The sequence below is a fragment of the Copadichromis virginalis genome, linkage group LG22 (assembly GCF_057382275.1).
Source record: "Copadichromis virginalis isolate Kocher_CV1m ecotype Utaka linkage group LG22, C_Virginalis_male_GT1.1, whole genome shotgun sequence".
In the NCBI taxonomy this organism is placed as follows: domain Eukaryota; kingdom Metazoa; phylum Chordata; class Actinopteri; order Cichliformes; family Cichlidae; genus Copadichromis; species Copadichromis virginalis.
Window position 1 is genome coordinate 11,393,242 of NC_140638.1, and position 20,201 is coordinate 11,413,442.

The window sequence follows — 20,201 nt, forward strand, 5'->3', positions numbered from 1 at the left end:
CGTGTGCGTGCACATGTGTATGCATGAATAGATTTTTGGCTTTTTAGCATCGGAGTCTCCAGACCGTAGCAATTCTTGACTGTATTTTCTGACAGAAAAGTCAGCCCTCTTTTTGGCTGCCAGCGGTACTCAATCTCACTTGTCTTGGCAACGTAGTCGTCCCTTCATAAAGTAGCAAATCAATAAACGGTCTCTATTTCAGATCATAATTCAAACAGGCATTTGTGTCCTCCCGCTCCTGACATAAAACAGCGGCGAGGGAAATGCATTTTACTGCGGATCAGGACTGGTGCAACATTTTAACGTTGAGCGACTTCAGTATGCAGCAGCTGGCTTCCTTCTAGGCTCCTCTAACCTCTGCCAAAGAAATCAATGTTTCCTATCCTCCCTCCAGCCTCTGCTGCCAAGAAACCCTTTCCCTTCCTCAATCTTCACCTCCCACCCCCAACAGAGACGGCAGCGAATTTGACTTTAACACTCAGCTGCCATTAAAAATGCATTAAAGCATATTAAGGCATAATTAGATATTAGTCCCTAATCCGTTGTAATTACAAAGACAAAGCTCTTTTGGTTGAGAGAATAGCTTGGCATGGTAAATTAGTTAAACACACCGTTTCCGATACTTTAGATGTAATCAGCATAAAAGGTGCGATGACATAGGTAATCAGAAGCAAAGAGGATGAAGGAGGAAAAATGGGCGAGTCGCTATTAACTTATATTTTCTGTCAGAGGAGACCATTACATCACAGTGTGGAAATTCAGAGTGTCTCTAAGGGCGTACAGTGACTGAATTAGAAGCAGCTGTGGAGGCTGGCTGCAGGGGCTGGTTTTAGAAAACTGTCGAAGATGGGGGTCCAGATTTGAGTGCAGTGTTTTGTTTTGTTTTTAGGATGAACCACATTTATACAACAGTTTTCAAGTTAGGATTGGATGAGATGGTAAAAACTTCCAACCGGTTGCTGTCACACTAGCATATGCCAGGGTATTTGTGGTGGTGTTTGTGTGCCTCAGGGTTACTCACAGGGTGCTTTTTAAAAAAAAAAGGAAAAAAAGTTACCATCTGTTTATATTTATAGTTTCATAGTTTTAAAAAATGTGAATGTGTCTTGCAGTGAAAAGCACTTTGAATCGTCATCAGGACAAAAAAACACTATATAAATGTAACTCATAATCTAAAGAGCTTTTGTTTCATGAATGCAGTGATTTCTACAGACTGCTTCCAGGTAATAGATGAGAATGCAAACAGCAAATGAGTCAAAGGGACTAACATGGCTCCAAATCAAGTGGCGAGCCACATAAAAGATCCATCGGTGGTTGTTGTTTGAGTGATTGAGTTGTGCAGTGAGCTGATGAGCTCTTAGGGGGACAATCTGATCCACAGGCAGAAGGAATCATGGTTAATGAAACCATTAGCAAGGCGATTACATGTCAGTGTGTTACATGTTATTAATTACTGTCCTGCCAATTGCATGTTTAGAAAATGGCGTTCTTAATTTTCTTCATATAGAGAATTAAAAATTAATCTGTAGAGACCGTGAATGACTTGTCGTTAAATAGTGATATAATAATAAACTGAAAAGAGATATTCGTTTATTGATGAAAAGAGAAAAAAAATAATGTCTCGGCCCAAAAGAGAAGCGCAGATATCCAAGTGATTGCAGCTCGTGTACCAGTGAGGCTTTTGTAACGATTTTGAGAAAATGGGACATTTATTCAAAGGCAACTTATCTCATTGCCACTATGTGTTCATATGATTACAGTCTCAAGCACAGTAATCGTGTCACACTGTTCTGCTTATGTCTCCCAAGTATTTTACTAGTGTGATTCAGCAATGGAAGCAAAGCCTGAAAGCAGGCAGTGCCTTAGAGAAGCCTGAAGGCATGTGCATGGCTTTTTTTCATTTTTTTTAAATGTTCTTATTTTATTTTTATTTTTTCTTTAATTTTTGTCTTTTTTTAAATGACATGCATTAATTATATACACGAATTAGGAACCCTGGTTCCAAATTGCTTCCACTGCTTTAGCCTACCTGTGAGTTATGATGAGGAGTAGGCAATGTGATTGGAATTCATATCAATTTACTTCTCTTGAATAATGTTAACTTGGGTTTATAGGGGTGTATACTGAGCTCACTCCTGTCCTCACTCTACACCTACGCCTGCACGCCCACTAGCATCTACAATTTCATTGTGAAGTTTGCGGATGACACAACAATGGTGGGTGACAGTTTACAAGGAGGATGTCAGTGCCTTTAAACTCCAGTGCTAAGACTACCATCTCACCCTAAATGTTACAAAACCAGAAGAGATGATAGTGGACCTCTGGAGGTGTAGAAGAGCACATCACCATCACCATCAAGAGTGAACAGTGGAAAGAGTGAACAGCTTCCGTTTCCTAGCTGTACATCTGGCAGACCATCTGGTCAGTTCATACAAACAGCATACACCTTCATAGTCAGCACAGTGTTACATCACGCAGCGCAGCATGGTGGCTGCGGTGACACCGGTGTGACAGCAGCGCGGTGTGACCTGTGTGACGTCACGCAGCTTTCGCAGAGGTCAGCGCGTTGTTACGTCATACAGCCATCGCGGACAGCAGCTCGGTGTTACGTCAGGGGTGTATACTGAGTGTTAGAGTCAAATTGTTAAATGTTGTCATTGTGTTACTTAAATTTGCAAGTCTTGGTTCAAACTATATGGTCAAAGACATTCTCCTGTTTCTATTGCCCTCCCCAGGCTGTTGAATGGTGGAGGAGGCTATAGTGTTTTATTATAGGGACACATCCTATGTGAAGGTTCTGTTTTAAACTTCCTGCCTTTATGACCCTTTGGTGAGCAGGAGGTCAGACAAACGCACCCCCAAACACACACACTCACATGCATACACATACACGCACATGCTCGCACATACATACACGCACACACGCGCGCACACACACACACACACACACACACACACACACACAAAGACACAGTGTTTTAACCTTTTATAGCCATGGGGTTTTTTACAGTGGGTGTTTGTGTAAACTGTGTGTCACAGAAATAAAAGGCTGCAGGGGGAGATGGTTCTTCAAAGTGGTCTGACACCGAGGGCAGAAGGGCTGCTCTGAGATCCTTCCCTTGCTAGCATGTGAAAACCCGGTTGAGCTGTTCGTCTTGCTTCGTTAATGGGAATAAGTCTCTAAACCAGCGGGCCCTGTGGAAGCACAGACCCAACACTGAGCTCTCTCCTGTCCTCACTCTACACCTACGACTGCACAGCCACTAGCATCTCCAATTTCATTGTGAAGTTTGCCAACAATTCAACAGTGGTGGGTCTTATCACCGGTGTCGCGCGGTGTGACGTCATGCAGCCTTCATAGACGGCAGCGTGGTGTTACGTCAGGGGTGTATACTGAACTCTCATGTACTCACGCTACATCTACAACTGCACGGCCACTAGTATCTACAATTTCATTGTGAAGTTTGCTGATGACACAACAGTGGTGGGTGACGATTACAAGGACGATCTCAGTGCCTTTAAACTTTATTGCTAAGAGAACCATCTTACCATCTTACCCTCAATGTCTTAAGAAATAGTCCTCCAGGCTATCTGAAGCCATTCAGGAAGAAGAGGCTGAGGTATGCCAGAGAAAAAGAACCGAACCCAAAATCTGTGGCAATGTGTCTGATGGTGTGATGAATCCAAAGATCTGGTTCAAGTTGTTATCAGTAAAGAAGAGGTCAGGAGCAAGGTACAACAGTGTTTACAGTTATCCGTTTAGGTTCTGTCTTGATTTGCGCTGTATTTCAGCCCCAATATATATATTTCATGCTTATTGTCTGTGTGTATATGTGAAGATGTTTGTCGCTTAGCTATGATTTCAAGGGGTTACCCTGAGGATGGGGTCTCTCATAGGTAGTTCAGCAGACCAACTAACCAATCACATCTTCCTACCATCCTCCATCTTTATGGCTTCACTAGAAAAACCTTGAATAGTTTACAAGTTTTCCCTTCCAAGTAACACCTGCCCCATATATAATATCTCATTCACAAAGTGGTGTATGGAGAGCAATGTGCAATACTTGTGAATGGCTTGTTTTTGTGTAGGGTAAAATATGGGCTGTTATCATAATGGCCACTTAAGTGGATGGTGGCTTTTTTACGTGTCAGCCTGAATTGCTGTGATCTATTCAGCAGGACCAAGCTCTCTGCAATAAATATTTTTGTGTAAGACATCTGATTCTCCTAAATGTTTCCTGCATCAGTAAAACTAGTCTCACAAGGTTTCCTTAACGCCATGCACATAGGACTGTATATGTGTTTACATATTTTGCTTGCCACATTTTTAATACCTACTATTTAGAAACTACGAATTCACAGTGCATTTTAAGTGCAGCATGCCCATGCGCCACATAGAAATAAATGCAATATAGAAACATCAAAGGCCCAGAAAATCTACAGTATTCCACCAAAAAAGTAAATATTACCCAAATATAATTCTAGAATAATAACTTTCTTCTTCCTACTACAGCAATAGATAACTTGATAGTGTAGGTGAATTCAAGGTTGGTATGACAGATTCAAAGCAGGTTTCACCTGGGTCATCACAACCTCTCTGGCTCACAAGTGTATCCAGCAATCTACTTCATCTCGCAGAACGGTAGTTATCTAAAATGACAAGCGATTGTCCTTCCATAATAACCATCGAAAGATGGCTAGTTATTGCCACGGCAAACTTCAAGTCATCTCAGTAATTTAGATGGATTCCACAGTGTTAGAGTCCAAGTGAGCTGTCTGCATGTTGTTAGCTGTGGCTATCCAACAGAGTTGCAGTATAATGATCGGCAAACTTAGAATACATCAGTAATGGTGAAATCAGCATGAGGCTACTACTGATGTGACAAGTGGAGGATTGAGGCGGCTTATTATCTGTCTGGGTGCATGTAATTGTGTGTCTCTCCATCTCTGGTGGGACTGTCTTCATTACTTAGACTGAACCTTGTTCTCTCTAGGATTATAACTGGGCTTTTCTCCTACACTCTGCATTAGCATTAGCATTGGATCACAGGTGCTCAGTAGCTCTAGTAGCCTTTTAGCTCCAGGGCTACAGGCAGCTGCGTGACTGAGACAATCAGTTGCCATTGACTTTAAGGACTTCAAGCTGCGCCACATCACAGTGAATACTAGTGAAGGATATGCCCAGTGCTGCCACAGTTTTGTCACTGCACGCTAGTTGAATCCAATTCTGTTATCTTGGTTTTATTCTTTTTTTTTTTTTTTCTTTTTTTTTTTTTTTTTTTTAAATGACATCAGAAACAGCAGTATGCGACATTACGTGATGGCAGAGCTTCAGTTCATCCTTTGTCATTTTTTTTTTTTTTTTTTTTTTTTTTTTTTTTAATAAATAGGACAGGGGGAATGAATGAGAGAAAGAGGGGGAGAGAAAGAAAGAAAACCAAAGGGGAGAAGAGACGGTGAGAAGGGGGGGGAAGAGAGAGAAAAAAAAAAAGAACTCCTGGGTCACCTGTATGGAGAAAAAAAAAACAAACAAACAAAAAAAACAAACAGAGGAGACAGCAAACAACAAAGAGCAACATAATAATAGAGAAAACAAAGCACCATCACAATAAACTAGCTAGTCATAGATATCAATATTTACTAAATAATAAACGATATTGTGCAGCACGCAAGATAGACAGCGCACAGTGTGCTTTGAGGCAGCAGCCAAGAAAGCTTTAGTCCGCGTCTGTGAATACCCATGTGTGCATACCTGTGTGGATCAGCATGCTTGCATTCCAAAGGTTTCTCCATGTAATGATCTGCTAGGGAGTGTGGGGGGGCCACAGCCCCGTCCTCCAGGGTGTGAAGCAGGTATGGAGGAGATCAAAACTCCAGACATCCAGAGGCCCCCAGAACACAAGAGACCATGGAAGACCAACAGAGGGGCAGCCGCGCCACTGTTCCAGTAAGAGCTGAGGAGAGTCCCAGATGAGGGCTCGCCCAGCAGCCGCGGAGCAGAAGTCAGGGGGAGTTGCAGTGACGCGCCCGTGAGCTCTGCCGGCCCCCAGCTGTGCCTGAGTGACCGAGCCCCAGGCCGAGAGGCCGGGGGCACCCCACCTCCAAAGGGGCCCGAGCGAGCCCCAGGCCCCAGGCCCCGACAAGCGGCCGCCAAGGAGTGAGCCGGTGTGTACCCGGACGCCCACCCGGACGCCTATCTTGGTTTTATTCTTGAGGGGGATCCTATCACATATGGCAGCAAGAAGTGTACTGGATATCCAGCGCTCAACACTTGCATGGCTTGTTATTCTGCGCTTGACAGATTGTCGTGCGGGTTTGGAGTGCAGTTTTCCAGATGCAGCTCGGTGACATTCATCCCCAGAGGACACCCATATGGGCACAGCTGAGAAGGAGATTTGAGATGAGTGACTGGTATGGAAGACTTACCTGAGGAAAAGTCTTAGAATACATTCCTGCTCCGTATCGAAAGCTTTGAGCACAGCTGCCAAAAATTGTCAGGGCTGAAAAGTGCCATTTTGGAAATTGGAGGCAGAGGACTGTTAATTTGCTGCCTTTGTACTCCTGTCCTTACACATGGCTGCCTCACACACAGCCATAATTAGTATGCCGTTTTAGCTCCACCTGCAAAATGAAGTGGGCTACTGCAGGATCAGTGTCTGGGTGTGAGTGCTTTGTCTGTATATGTATTTGTGTTTGTGCGTGCGTGCGTGTGTACAGATGCACTTTAAGCTCCCATTCATCACTGACTATGGTCACGCTATAGCTGCAGATTAATCTGCAGCCCAACACTGCTGCTCACCCACCACTCATTAATCTAATTCCCAGGGACAATGTGTTTGTGTGTACGTCAGTGTGTTTTTAGGAAGTATGTGTGCACAACATGTGTACCCATATTTGGTTTGTGTGTTAAAATACACAGAGTATAATGAAAATGGAGCACCTCATCTCCCTGCTGTTCAACACTTGAAATTCAGACATTTGTGTTGCAGGTAGAACATGTGCAGCAACACATATACACCCTTTCCTTTTAACATCCTACAGACACAACTGATAGACACATTTTCAAATTGCGTGTAAAAACACTAGAGTAGAACAAACTCTGCCTCTGTTTCTGTGGAAAATAGTTCAGTGACAAGGGTATCATCTCAATCCTCTCAACATTCAATTCACTACATGGTTGACCTGAATGAGTTGGGTGGTTGTTTATATTTGTATTTATTTTTTTGGATGGTGGTGGGTTGGGTCTCTCCTTATAGGCCTCAGGCAACTAGTTTAATGGCTTAGTTACACCAAAGTAAAAATAAGATGGCAACCTCCAGTTGCCCGGTGATTTACAGCAACCAGCTCATTGCCCACAGGTTGCCTGATGGGAGACAGCCTGTCTCCGAATAAATGAGGTCTGTCTCACACTCACTGCATTCACTCCCAGACAGATGAGGCAAATTTCTAATTGCAGACAGCTGATTGCCAACAGTTTGCAATCGTTGCCGGTATCAATTGGTTGTTTTTTTTTTTTGTTGTTGTTATATTCCTATATAAAAGCAAAGTTGCCAAGGGCCTTTGTCCTTTTTCAGTTAAATCGCCCTCCTGCTGCGACTTAACTGCTATTTGTGGAGCAGCTTCTGAATTTCTGTTTCAGATCTATGACTTTCTTATTGGACACTTAAAGTAGATTACCGTATTTTCCTCACTATAAGGCACAATTAAAATCCTTTAATTTTCTCAAAAATGGACAGTGTGCCTTATAATCTGGTGCACCTTATGTATGAATTCTAGTTGTGATTATTGACCTCTAACTGATTTTATGTGGTACACGGCGCTGAAAAATCTGTCAAAAATGTTTTGGTATGACTTTGGTAAGCTACAAAGCCACACTGCTTGATGGATTGTCGGAGCATTAGTCGGGAGCCTCGCTTACCCAAAGTCAGGTCCCAAAGTCAAACAAACACTGCAGCATCACTGAGATTTTAAAACTGTCTAAATTCTTTCATCTTTAATAAACTGATCAGCGTTGCTGCTTTACCAGGTGTAACAATTAATTTTAACATCCAGGCATCCATGAAAACAGAATTTATTAACTTTAATGGAGTTAGCAGGCGTTAGCTCGCTAGTTTCCACCTAAACATGATATAGCATGTTCTTACTGAGAGATTTCTGAAAAAATTAAAACATACAGCTCTGCTATCACTTCCAACATAAATGACGACAGAAAACTAAACAGCAGTGACTTTTGTAGGGTTACTGAAGTTGGACTAGCTGGTATATAATGATGTGCTACGTTACAGCGACACAGCTATGTTAGCATAACAAACAGTGAAGCTGGAGGATGAATGCTAACTTTTTTCCACTCAATAAAAGTTAACGTGAGGGTTCCCGATGGTTAGGGACCAGTGTTGCCAACTTAGCGACTTTGTCACTATATTTATCAAGTTTTCAGACCCCCTTAGCGACTTTCTTTCTAAAAAGCGACTAGCGACAAATCTGGTGACTTTTTCTGGTGTTATTGGAGACTTCGTCATAAATAAATCTCTTCTTTATGTCTCTTCCCCGATGTTATTTCTCTCTCGTAGGTTACAATTACATTAGCATGGCCATTTATGCAAATTAGGCAATGACGTCATTTAGCGACTTCTAGCGACTTTTAGGACAGCCAATAGCGATTTTCCTTACTGAGGAGTTGGCAACACTGTTAGGGATAAATGCGATCGCATGGCAGGATGCTGTAAACGGACCAAATTTCAGTCAGGAGAACAACTTAGATAATCCATCAACAATACGAGGTTAGTCATTAATATACAGCAACAACACGGGAATAGAGCAGCTGTGATGGAATTCAACATAAATGAAGCAATGGTACGGAAGTGGAGGAAGCAAAAAGAATGAGTTGAGTAAAGTTTGACTTGATTTGTTTCACTTAATGCGCCTTATAACACGGTGCGCCTTATGGTCCGAAAAATACGGTAAATGTCCAACACTCATAGTTGAAACAGGGGTGTGTGTGATGTCCCCAGCTTTGTCCAGATCACCACAGCCTACAAATGAATTAACTGGATAAACACCAACGGCGCGTCTGCAACAATGACTTGCCACAATTCATCAGTTTTTGCTGCTTGATTAATGAGGACAGGAAAATACTAGAGCTTTAACACCTCAATGGCCAAAATTGGAAAGTCGAAGGGTTGTCATCTTTGCCTAAATTTCATAAATAAAAACTCTGAAGTAGCATTTAAATGGAATGAGCGAGAAAGGGGAATGAATGGAAAAGAATGATAGTGAAAAAAAGAAAGAGGGTAAACCCTTTCGGTTTTCAGAGATGGATGAAATTTCTTGTCTAATCAATATTCTGAAAGAGAACGAGCTGTGGTGACTGGATCATAGCCAGCATTTTTCTTTCTTGCCTACAGTAACAGGACAGTCATTATGCACATGTTGAGAACTAGATTCATGACCAAACGGTACGCTTTTAGGTCGGGAAAGGATGACAGTGTCACAGTGTGAGTGTGTAAACTATATGTTTTAAGTAAATGATAACTTAATGGTTTTCTGTCATGTTGTCTTTTTGCCATGATCTTTATGTGTTGGCATGTTAAATGAACTAAGGCCATGCTATATCATAGTGCTATAACTGTCTTGGCCAAGCAGCAGAACACCAGGCCGACATAATATTTCGTTCGCACCACTGTCCACACAGCCCAGGCCCTATCTCATTTTTCTTCTCACCTCTGCATTTCTGGGGCCTTTTACTGCTGATTCACTGTTTTTCTTTCGCTTCCTTACGTTCAGCCTTTCTTAAATCTTCTCCTCCCCTTACCTCATTTATTTCCTCTTGACCAATTTCCTCTGCTGTCCACCTCCTCCTTCTCCTCCTCTTCCTCTCCTCACAACCACGCTACAGTGCACAGTGTATTAATTGTGGTATGAAAAACTCCCAGCTGAGTCTTGGTGGGATTGTCAAAGCAAATGGCTCAGAACTGCGGGAAAGCAGAGTGAAAGCCTGGATGCCTTACAGAAGCTGTTCCACCCCGCTAATGCTGCCTCACTGACCGGAAGAAGCGGCGCGTTGGCATTCACCGCTGAGAACTGGCAGCTTGTTCATGATAATTGCAGAGCTTGTCATGTTGCAGGCATTCACAATATTCCACTAGACTTGTGAGATTAAAAAAGCTAGACTTTTACTCAAATTGCAACTGTGCAGCTTATGGTTGAATTTAAACTTTAAGTTTCTAGAAGGAGGGGAGCTCATATCCGCCGAAGGGATGTTCGACTAATGCCACTCTCCAGTGACATGCGGCGAGTGCTACGCTGTGGGCTCTTGCTGAATGAAGCTAGGACAGCCACTGATGTTTCTTCATTAGTGACAGTTTTCTTGCGTCCACATTTTGGCAAATCCAACACTGAACCAGTTTCACAAAACTTAGCAAGCAGTTTGCTAACTGTAGCATGGGAGACGGGTGGTCTCGTAGGGTGTCTTGCATTGAAATCTACTGCAATGACCCGGTTATTGCGTTCACCAAATATCAACACAATTTCGATCCACTCACGTGTTAACCTCTTCGACATGTCAATGGCTGTGAACAAAGAGAAACTTGTAAATAACTCATGAAAGAATAAAGTTACGTTGAAACCAAGCACACCATTGTTTTTCTTGTGACATTAACAATAAGTTTGATGTGTCACATGGCCCTCTTCCTATTGAAAAAACAAAAGTTGTATCCAAGATGGCCGACTTCTAAATGGCCGCCATGGTCACCACCCATCTTGAGGAGTTTGCCCCCTCACATATACTAATGTGCCACAAACAAGACTTTAATATCACCAACCATTCCCACGTTATTACGGTGTATCAATTAGAGATGGACCGATCCGATATTACGTATCGGTATCGGTCCGATACTGACCTAAATTACTGGATCGGATATCGGAGAAAAATAAAAAATGTAATCCGATCCATTAAATATCACGAAAGCACCTCACAAAACTTGCAACACGCCGTAACTCACCTCAGAACGTTAGCACGTCGGAGCAGTATGCATCACGTGATAGAGCGGCTGTGGCATGCGGGACCTGTCGGTGGTCTGGATAGCATGTGGAGCTTCGCTAGCAACCCGGCATTTCATCTCCGACAAAGTTATCCCCGAGAGAAGTAAAGCAAGTGTGTAAGTCCATCTCTGAATGTTTGTAAAGCATTCCTGCGTTAAGCTTAACAAGCGATATATGGAGCGACTGCTTCTTCTGGCTGCTACTTCAATCATGAAACTGCTTAACGTTCAGCTGATCGGCTTTTCTGTCGCGAGTCCGTCTCTCTGGTTTGTTTTTGGCCCACTTTGCACCAGAAAGAGGAAACCATCGGCTGAACAACAGTAGCACGTTTAAGCTTGATAAGCTGTTGTTAGAATTTATTTATTATTACTTTCTACTCCAGGATCTTTTTCTACGTAGCTGACGGCTGGTAACTGTGCAGGGGCGGATCTAGCAAAGTTTAGCCAGGGGGGCCGATAGGGCATGAACAGGGAAAAGGGGGCACAAAGACATACTTTTCTTTCTTATTCTCATTTAAAATGTCGAGCTTTTAATAAATAATTATCCGAATCTTACACCCAAAGTTTTAATTTGATGTAAAATGAATAGAAGTCCATTACTGTATATAGTGACTATTAAGTCTAATATATATACCCTAGTAAGCTATAGTACTTTTTCCTTTGGGAAGGTACCATCTGTGCAGTCTGCAATTTTGTTGAAGAAAGATGTTGTATCTATTTAATATTTCTTGAAAAATAATTGATTTCTGTGCATTTTTTTTCACACTGCATCAAATTAAGGTTGATTACGTTGATTAAGCATCATGAGGTGGAGTGTGAGGGGTGGTTCCCTATTTTTTATTTATTTATTTTTGTTGTTGCTGGGAGTTGGAACCCTATTAGTTAGGTTGCTTAATATTTACGCTAAGTACTCTTTAAAATACCAGAATAGGGAGGATGGTGTAGGTTTAAGTTTATTAGATTGATCAGTATTGCTGAACTATGAAATATTTTTTTTTTGCATATAGGTATAACAGAATAGCTTTAGTGTAGTTGTTGTTTTAAACTTGAGTATGAACTTATACAAAATGCAGCAAGATATTTAAAAAAAAAACAGTTTTGTTGATTAAAAAACACTATATCGGATTCATATCGGTATCGGCAGATATCCAAATTTATGATATCGGTATTGGTATCGGACATAAAAAAGTGGTATCGTGCCATCTCTAGTATCAATATAAATGGCCCACCCTGTACATTAGAGAGTTACCTAGGCAACCGAAGCAACAGGCATATGCAAGTGACAGGCTATCGGCTTCAAAGTGACACACTACAAATCGCTATATTCAAAAGTTTGAAAGTAGAATCAATTTAGGAGTTCTGAGTTCTACAAAGAACAATGGGGGAAATATCTGCATACAATACAGTGCATGTTGTTGTCATGCCTCATGATAAAAATCTGTTAAAATTACAATCACATAATAATTAAAAAAAAATCTGGGAGTAAAGATAAAAAAGGGTTGAAGCTGTCCTTAGGATAAGCAAACAGGGAAAGTCTGGGTGGAAGAGATCAAAACCAATTATCACGTAACTGTTCAGCTTATATGTTGGACTGGCTTCAGCGGGGGAATCATTCACCCGTGATGGTGACATTGTAGAGAAAGAAGAGGAAAAAGACATTTAAAAACATCATGCCAAGGTCCACTTACTACGCCATATGAGTCACAAGCCATCTACAAACAAAGTAATGTCAGGGTCCAATGAGAGCAGTTTCAGCACATAATAATGGCAACAGAGGAAAAGACTGTAAGCCTGCCCTTCAGATTGTACACCAAGAGCCTCAGCAGGTACACAAACAGGTGAAAGCAAGGGAATGTTACAAAGTAAGAACATATGGTTGAATGAAAGTTCTTCCTTAAACTTATTGACCTGAAATAAGATATATGAGGTTTAGCTTACCTTGATTCTTTTAAGTATCCCAATCTTCTGTCTGTGGTGATCACACAATGTGTGGGCAAATAAATAATGACGGGTGGGTATTAAAGTTGCGGAGAACGTAGTTATTATACTTCTATTTTTCTTTATTAGTTTTATTTTTGTTGTTTGTTTGTTTTGACTTTTTGTTCTTAATTAAAAAAAATTTCCAGAGTGTTTCCAGTTTTTATTGTTTGAAAAATGTTTCATTGTAGTTTAGTTTTTATTAGTTTCACTGCTAGTTTCAGTCTTTTTAAGTATTGCCAGTATTGCTTTAGGAAACATTAGTGTCGGTATTACAGTAAGTAACACAGTGTTTTTAAAGCAGTCTTGTAGATATCCTGAGTCTCAATAAAGATGCCCATTAAAGCTTCAATAGGCAAGTTGTGATAACAAATTTTAGTAAAGTAATAAATACTAAGGGGAGTTTCTCTAAAGCAGGGGTGTCAAACTCCAGTCCTCGAGAGCCGGTGTCCTGAAACTTTTAAGCTGAGGTGGCATTCAACAATTTGATTCATGTTGCAATGAAGCGAAGCGAATGAAGATGGTCCAATAAAAGTACATTTTTCCAAACACTTGCATTTACTTCCATTTATTTACATTTACTTCAGTAGGCTTAGGGGTTGCCACCTCAGCATGCAGTCTATAGAGTCTTGCTAATGGCCTACTAATCTTATTCATGTGTGTGTGTTGCAGCAGGGACACATTTAAAAGTTGACTGGAGTTTGACACAAGTGCTCTATAGTTTTATTTTAATTTTCCAAATTCATAATATCAAGATGATAATAATAACATATAAAGATTCTAAGCATGCATTATTATCCATTATGTAAAGTATGCCGTGTTTTCTTTGTTGTTTCTGCTGTTGTTTAAGGTAGACTTTACAGAAGCACAGAAAAAGCAAACCTCTGTTGCCATGCCAATCTATCTTGAGTTACAAGATCAGGTGCCAAGTGATGGCTGGTCAATATTTATAGACTCATAACAGCATGCTTTATGTGTGCATCCTTCTTTTTTTTTTCATTCTGTCAGTTTGTACGTCTCACTCTTCTTTCCCGACTTTCCACTCTCAGCCTCCGATTCCACTCTCTTTTTTCACATCAGTAGTCTTCGTCTTTCCATCTTCCCATTTAATATGCTCCTCTTACTTCTGAGTCTTTATGACTCTACTTAGTTCCCCAGTGTTTTTGTAATGTCTACAGTCTTTCAGTGCGACTTCAAGTTGAGGCGTCTTAACTATATTAGGCATTTTACCCCCATCTGGCCGTAGGGCAGAGTCAAGAGCTTCTTTTGTTAGAAAGAAGAAAATTGGCCAAACACAGTCAACATTTTACCGATAACACTTAAGGGTACTTAGCTTTCCAAGCAAACTCCCTTTTGTGCTGTGGTAGCAAAGTGGTAGCATGGGGCTCAGCATGCCCAAACAATCTACAACAGATAGTCCAAGAAAGTCAAGAGACATGAAATTGTAAAGTCTGCCTTTTTTTTGCAGGCAGGCTGGATTTGAACAAAAGGAAACATTTTTATATTAAATCTTTATTATTGAGCCTTCGCATTTGATTGTTGTTGATCAAACCACAAATAGTCGTGGAACAGAGGAAACTAGAACAAAAAGAAGATGGGGACGAATATGAGAAACCAGCATCCATGAGGCTTTCAGGACCGAGCTACTCTCTTGGCAGTCAAACCAATCAGATTTTCTTGTCCAGACAGCCATCAGGGCGAAAGAGGAAAGGGAGCTGCTGGGGACGAACTTTAATGCCTAGTAATTGCTCTGCAGTATTATCCTATCTGCTTACCATCCCACATGTTACAAAGGCACTCATAAGAAGCGTTAATAATTACACCATATTCTGCATGGCTTTTTATCAGCAGCCTAAATCCCCTTCATACAAACTGATTGCATGATTAAATTATGAATTTTTATACAAGGATTTGCAATTAAGGAAAGAGCTGTGAGGGATCCTTGCTCAAGGGATACACAGTACTGATATTTATGCAGAGACGAAACTGCTTTGCAGTGAGTTGCACTGGGCTTAATTGGAAATTTCAGGCTAAGTGACGGTCACATAAAAAAGAAAGAGTCGTAAAACAGTTTCTCTTTATGCTTTTATAAAAGAAAATATTGCGTCCTTGAACAGCTTTAGGAATTTGCACTTGAATGCCGTTGACACTCTGCTCTTCCACAGGCACGAATACGTTATCGGTAGCCCTTTTTGGAGTGTCTCCAGCTGTGCATGTTAAATTTCACCCAGGCGTCTCACCTTTAACCTTCAGATTCATTTTGCGTGTTTTGTTCAGGGCGGGCTCTGATGAGATTGACGGACAGAAAGCTGGAAAGAATGGGCATCATGCAGGAAGCGCAGAGGCAGCACATCCTGCAGCAGGTCCTGCAGCTTCGTGTCCGGGAGGAAGTCCGGACTCTTCAACTTCTCACACAAGGTAACTTTTAGGCAGAACATGTTCTTCTTCATCTGCCTGTATTTTATTCCATCCCTAGCATCCTCTCGAACATCAACCCTCTGCATATCCTCCTTCACTACATCCATGAATCTTTCAACCCAAGCCGTCCCCTTTATCCAGGCTTGGTTCTGGCACTAGGATTTCACTGGCCTCCCTGTGGCTGGGTCTTCTAAGCAGAACCCTTTGCACACAGTATATACGCTGGACCATAATGCTGTCAATCTTCATCAGCATCTAGGTTTTAAGCGCACATATTTTATCTGCCTGTCAGCAATGTAAAATTCTTCTCAATAAACCCAGCATGTCACATTTTGATAAATATTCAAATCATTTAATGTGCAGCATTTATGCACATGCCATCTGTAGTCATGGCAATCACTGCATGTTTTAAAGCCTGCAGGAAGTGGTGAATCATAAATGATTATGCAACTGAGAGAGTCATGAACAAATTGTTTCTTTTGGTATCTTTTGGTGTACTGTGATCACAGACAGCTCAGAGTGGTAAACATGATAACTTGTTGATGTTAAAGGCGTAGTTTAGAGCTATCCTGCTCCACATTTACCTGGTGGAGCATGATAAGTGTATATATCTCTTTAAGGCCAGATGCAACATCAGCGTGTAAAACCCTTTAAGACGGTGCGCTTTTTGCAAGCTTCTCTGGAACGTTATATATGCTTTGCATTTTAAAAAATATATTAACTACGCTTACAGCATGTACGGCTCTAAAGAGAGATGCGCACAGAAGTCGCTGCCTTTTAAGATTTACGACTTTACCTGCCTACACAGGTCAGGCTGTGATAACTTATATGGTTACACTGTAAGGTTGTTTGACAAAACATTTCAGAATAGCTATAAAGAGTCTACCTGTATGCCAGACATTCATCTCAGCAATATGTGTGGGTGCTGCTACACTCCAACGCAAGCACAGGCATAGGATCAATGCTCGTGTGCTGACAGAAGAACAAAATACCTTCAGTTTTGCAAGCAATATGTTGAGTTTATTAACACTAAAGGAAAAGGAATGATTTTAATTGTAAGTGGACAGTTTATCTGCATACTGTAGAGCTGTCTGAATTCAGAATATGTTCTTAAGAAGTAACATTGCAGTATTAACTTAGACTGTTTTAACTACTAAACATATTGCTTTCTCTAATAATTTTGACAGCCAAGGTTTAACTGTTTTTGTCTTACTTTCCCTGCGTTAGCTTACTCTCAATGCATGTAGCAGTAAATGTACTGTTAACAAACACACTTTAGAAATATGCAGTATAGGAGCAATACAGCGGGTATAAAAATGACGACTCTGTATTTAGGTCATGCCAAAGCAGCTCAGAGGGATTTAAGTTTAGATTTTGTTTTGGCTACTCCAAAAGTTTCATTTTGTTTTTGTTTTTTGTTCTTTTTGGAGCCATTCAGAGGTGGACTTCCTGACCTGTTTCAGATCATTGTTCCGCTGCATAATCCGAGTGTGCTTGAGCTTTAGGGCACAAACTGATGGCTGGACGTTCACCTTCAGGATTTTCTCGCAGAAAGCAGATTTCATGGTTTCATCAATTATAGCTAGTCATTCAGGTCCAGAAGCAGCAAAACAGTGTCAGACTATCACACTAGCACCACTATATTTGACGGTTGCTATAATGTTCATTATATGAACTGCTGTATTAGTTTTACACCAGATGCAACAGCACACAAAAAGTCCATCTTTTGTCCTGTCAGTCCACAGAATATTTTCCCAAAAGTCTTGGGAATCATCAGGATGCTTTTTTTGGCAAATGTGAGACAAGCTTATTGTTCTTATTAGTCAGTGTTTTCTCCTTGGATCTCTCATGTGGATGCCATTTTTGCCCATTGTCTATCTTATTCTTGAATCATGAACTCTGACTTTAATTGAGACAAGTGAGGCTCGCAGTCCTTTACATGTCGTTCTGGTTTAATCTGTGTCCTTGTTGATGCACTCTTGAAGTGGATAATGGTGCATGTCATCCACAAATGCATAATTTGAATGCAGTTATATGACAAATAATACAGCTCATTGTGCAGTTAATTGCTGATTACTTAGCACTCCATCTGGCTTCAAAAATGCTAATGTTGGCACATCAAAGCTCAGACCAGTGGCTCTTCATGGTGGTTATGGGTTTCTTTTATATACAGTCTCTGGGGATTACATGAAACAGACGGAAGAAACTGAGAAGTGTAAACAGCCTTACAAAAAGCTCACCATTTTCCTCCATTTATGTTCATGCACAAGGATACGTAAATGCAGTTTGTCCTTCAGTCTCATTTTTTGCTTTTGACAGACCATTCATCTGACTTTCCACAATACATTCTTCAATACATTCTAAAGTGATCCAAAATTAATGAGCTTGTCTGTTGCTCCAACCCCACCTTTTTAACAAGTTTCATCAAATTCGGCTCAGTAGTTTTTACTGAATCCTGCAGACAAACAAACATACAGAGAAACAAATAAACATCACTGGAAACATACATCCGCCTCCACTCTATCCTTGGCGAAGGCATAACAGCCAGCCAGGTGCTGTTGTTTTCCATCTTCTCCCCTCTCGCTCTCTCCTCCTCACCCTGTGAATTCTCAGCATCCCTCGTCTCTTTCTCAGCAATTCTAGCTTCCCTCCACCAGCTACCAGCAGCACTCCTCATCACCACTGTTTCCATCAGCACCCATCTGCACAGACTCTCAAGCAGAGCTTCGCCTCAGGGGCCAAGAAACAAATTCTAGGGATCTTTGTCACTTCGCAAAATTCTTGGAAAACATTTGGAATGTGATAAAGCTGGCACTGTCCCCCGCTTCTGTTTTGGTCCCTTAGCACGTAGAAAACATAAAGACAGAGTGGAAAGGATGGAGATTGTCTGAGTGATGACACTTTGCTAAGGGCTACTCTTAACTTCTTTGTCACAATTTGTGTCTCATCTTCCCCAGTCTTCTTCTTTTTTTTCACTCTCTCATTCCTCTCTGTTTTGTATTGATGATATGGGGAATGACAGCCCACCAGCCTCAGCAGCATTAGGCCACTGGCCTCAGCAGGGAGCAGCCTGTTAGAGAAGCCTATCTGGGCCTCAGGGAGAAAAAACAGAACGACCAAAAATACTAATTTGATAACTGTAGGAAATCTGGAAACAGAAAGAAGAAGTAGAGGATGAAAGGGGATGTAGAAAATGTCTTTTTGTGTATGGCAGTGTGATAAGAAATTAATAAGAATAGGGTCTTCTAAGGTCTACTAAGCATAAATTAGCAATTTTCTAAAGTATGCATAAGCACTTTTTATTCACAGTAATATCAAGAACACCGGTCATGCTTCAACTTCTATTCAGCAGTCATAGGTGGTGCATCCAAGGCACTTTATATCACTGAACTTTGGTGGGAAGTGAGAGGTACTCTTAAGCTGTTGCTTCTGGACATACTTTTGGTAGTAAAAGGGAAAAAAGTGGAAGGAGAAGAGATGGTGCAGTATTTCTAGGCCCAGGGCGAAGTTCCTTCAGCTGTTGCTAAAGTGAGATACAGCTGTACACAGTTAGAAGCCGAGCCAGTGACAGAGAGAAATTAGGTGAGAAAGAGACGGTGGTTGAGTGCTGTTGAGATAATGAAGAGGAAGAAAGGAGGAGGAAGAGAAGCGTTGAGAGTAGTGGGGAGAGAGTGAGACAGTAGGTGACGAGAAGGTAGGATGAGAGAGAAAAGGCGGTGAGAAGAAAGAATGAGTGAGGAATGTGAGAAAGAGAGGGGGTGAGAAAAGGAAACCCTCCTCACTTAGAGATGTGATGCAAGATATGAATACATCTCTCTTTCTGTACCTATATAAACACATCTCTCTATCCACGTCAGTTCAGTGTCACGGTTGGGCTGCAGCTTATCCTAGCTGTCATAGGATGCGAGGCGGAGTAAAGCCCCAACAGTTCGCCAGTCTGTCACAGGACTAACACATAGAGACAGGCAATTCATGCTCACATTCACACCTACGGTCAATTTAGACTCGCCATTTAACCTAACCCCGTGTATATATTTGGACTGCAGGAGGAAGCCGGGAGTACCTGGAAAGAAACCAAGTGACAAAATGCAAAGAGAAAGGCCCCAGCTGGGGAGCGGTTTCAGACCCAGGATGTTCAGGAGGCGACTGTGTTAACCACCATGCCGCTTTCTATCGGTTTATGTCTGTCAAATATATACTTCATTCGACTGAGATATTAAGAGGTTGGAAGCCGGGTCACCACCTGAGGCTGTTTGTCCTGTTGCCTGAGCTTTTTTTGTTGTGCTGTAAGAAGTGTTGTCTTGAACTTGACACGTCTGTGGTTTAATCATATCTTAATTGCCTAATTTGAAGTCCACTGTAGTGGTGTACAGACGCCAAATTAGAACAGTTATGCCCTTGTCTAAATACTGACACAGACAGAGACACAGACAGACACACAGATAGACAAACAGACAGAATAAGGCATTAGAGGAAGCAGGAGAGGGAGAGCGAGAGACAGGTGTTGTAATTACTGCAGTGTACCCAGACAGAATTAGCTCAACGGACAGTGATTAACCTTTAAGGCTTGCTGGGCCATGGGAGAGAAGTAATTAGATTTCTCCCCTCTCTTTGTCTCTCCCTTTCTCTCTTTGCCACGAGGACAGCGGAAGCTCACGACCACTTATTCCCTACAGTCATCAGAGATGGGCTGAAGTCCTCCAAATGGAAAGTGATATCCAGTGGTATATCCAGCCTTTTAATAGCAGCCTTAGAGATACTTTGGAA

At 41.5% G+C, this 20,201-nt stretch overlaps 1 protein-coding gene across 2 annotated transcripts in view; it reads left to right on the forward strand.

The window, feature by feature from the left end:
- The window catches only part of samd12 (sterile alpha motif domain containing 12), a 132,471-nt gene that overhangs the window by 45,855 nt on the left and 66,415 nt on the right, over positions 1 to 20,201 (forward strand). For both annotated transcript variants that reach the window (XM_085445756.1, XM_085445755.1), the window contains exon 4: positions 15,294 to 15,434. In XM_085445756.1, coding sequence (XP_085301882.1) covers positions 15,294 to 15,434 — 141 coding nt within the window. The remainder of the gene's footprint in view (positions 1 to 15,293; positions 15,435 to 20,201) is intronic.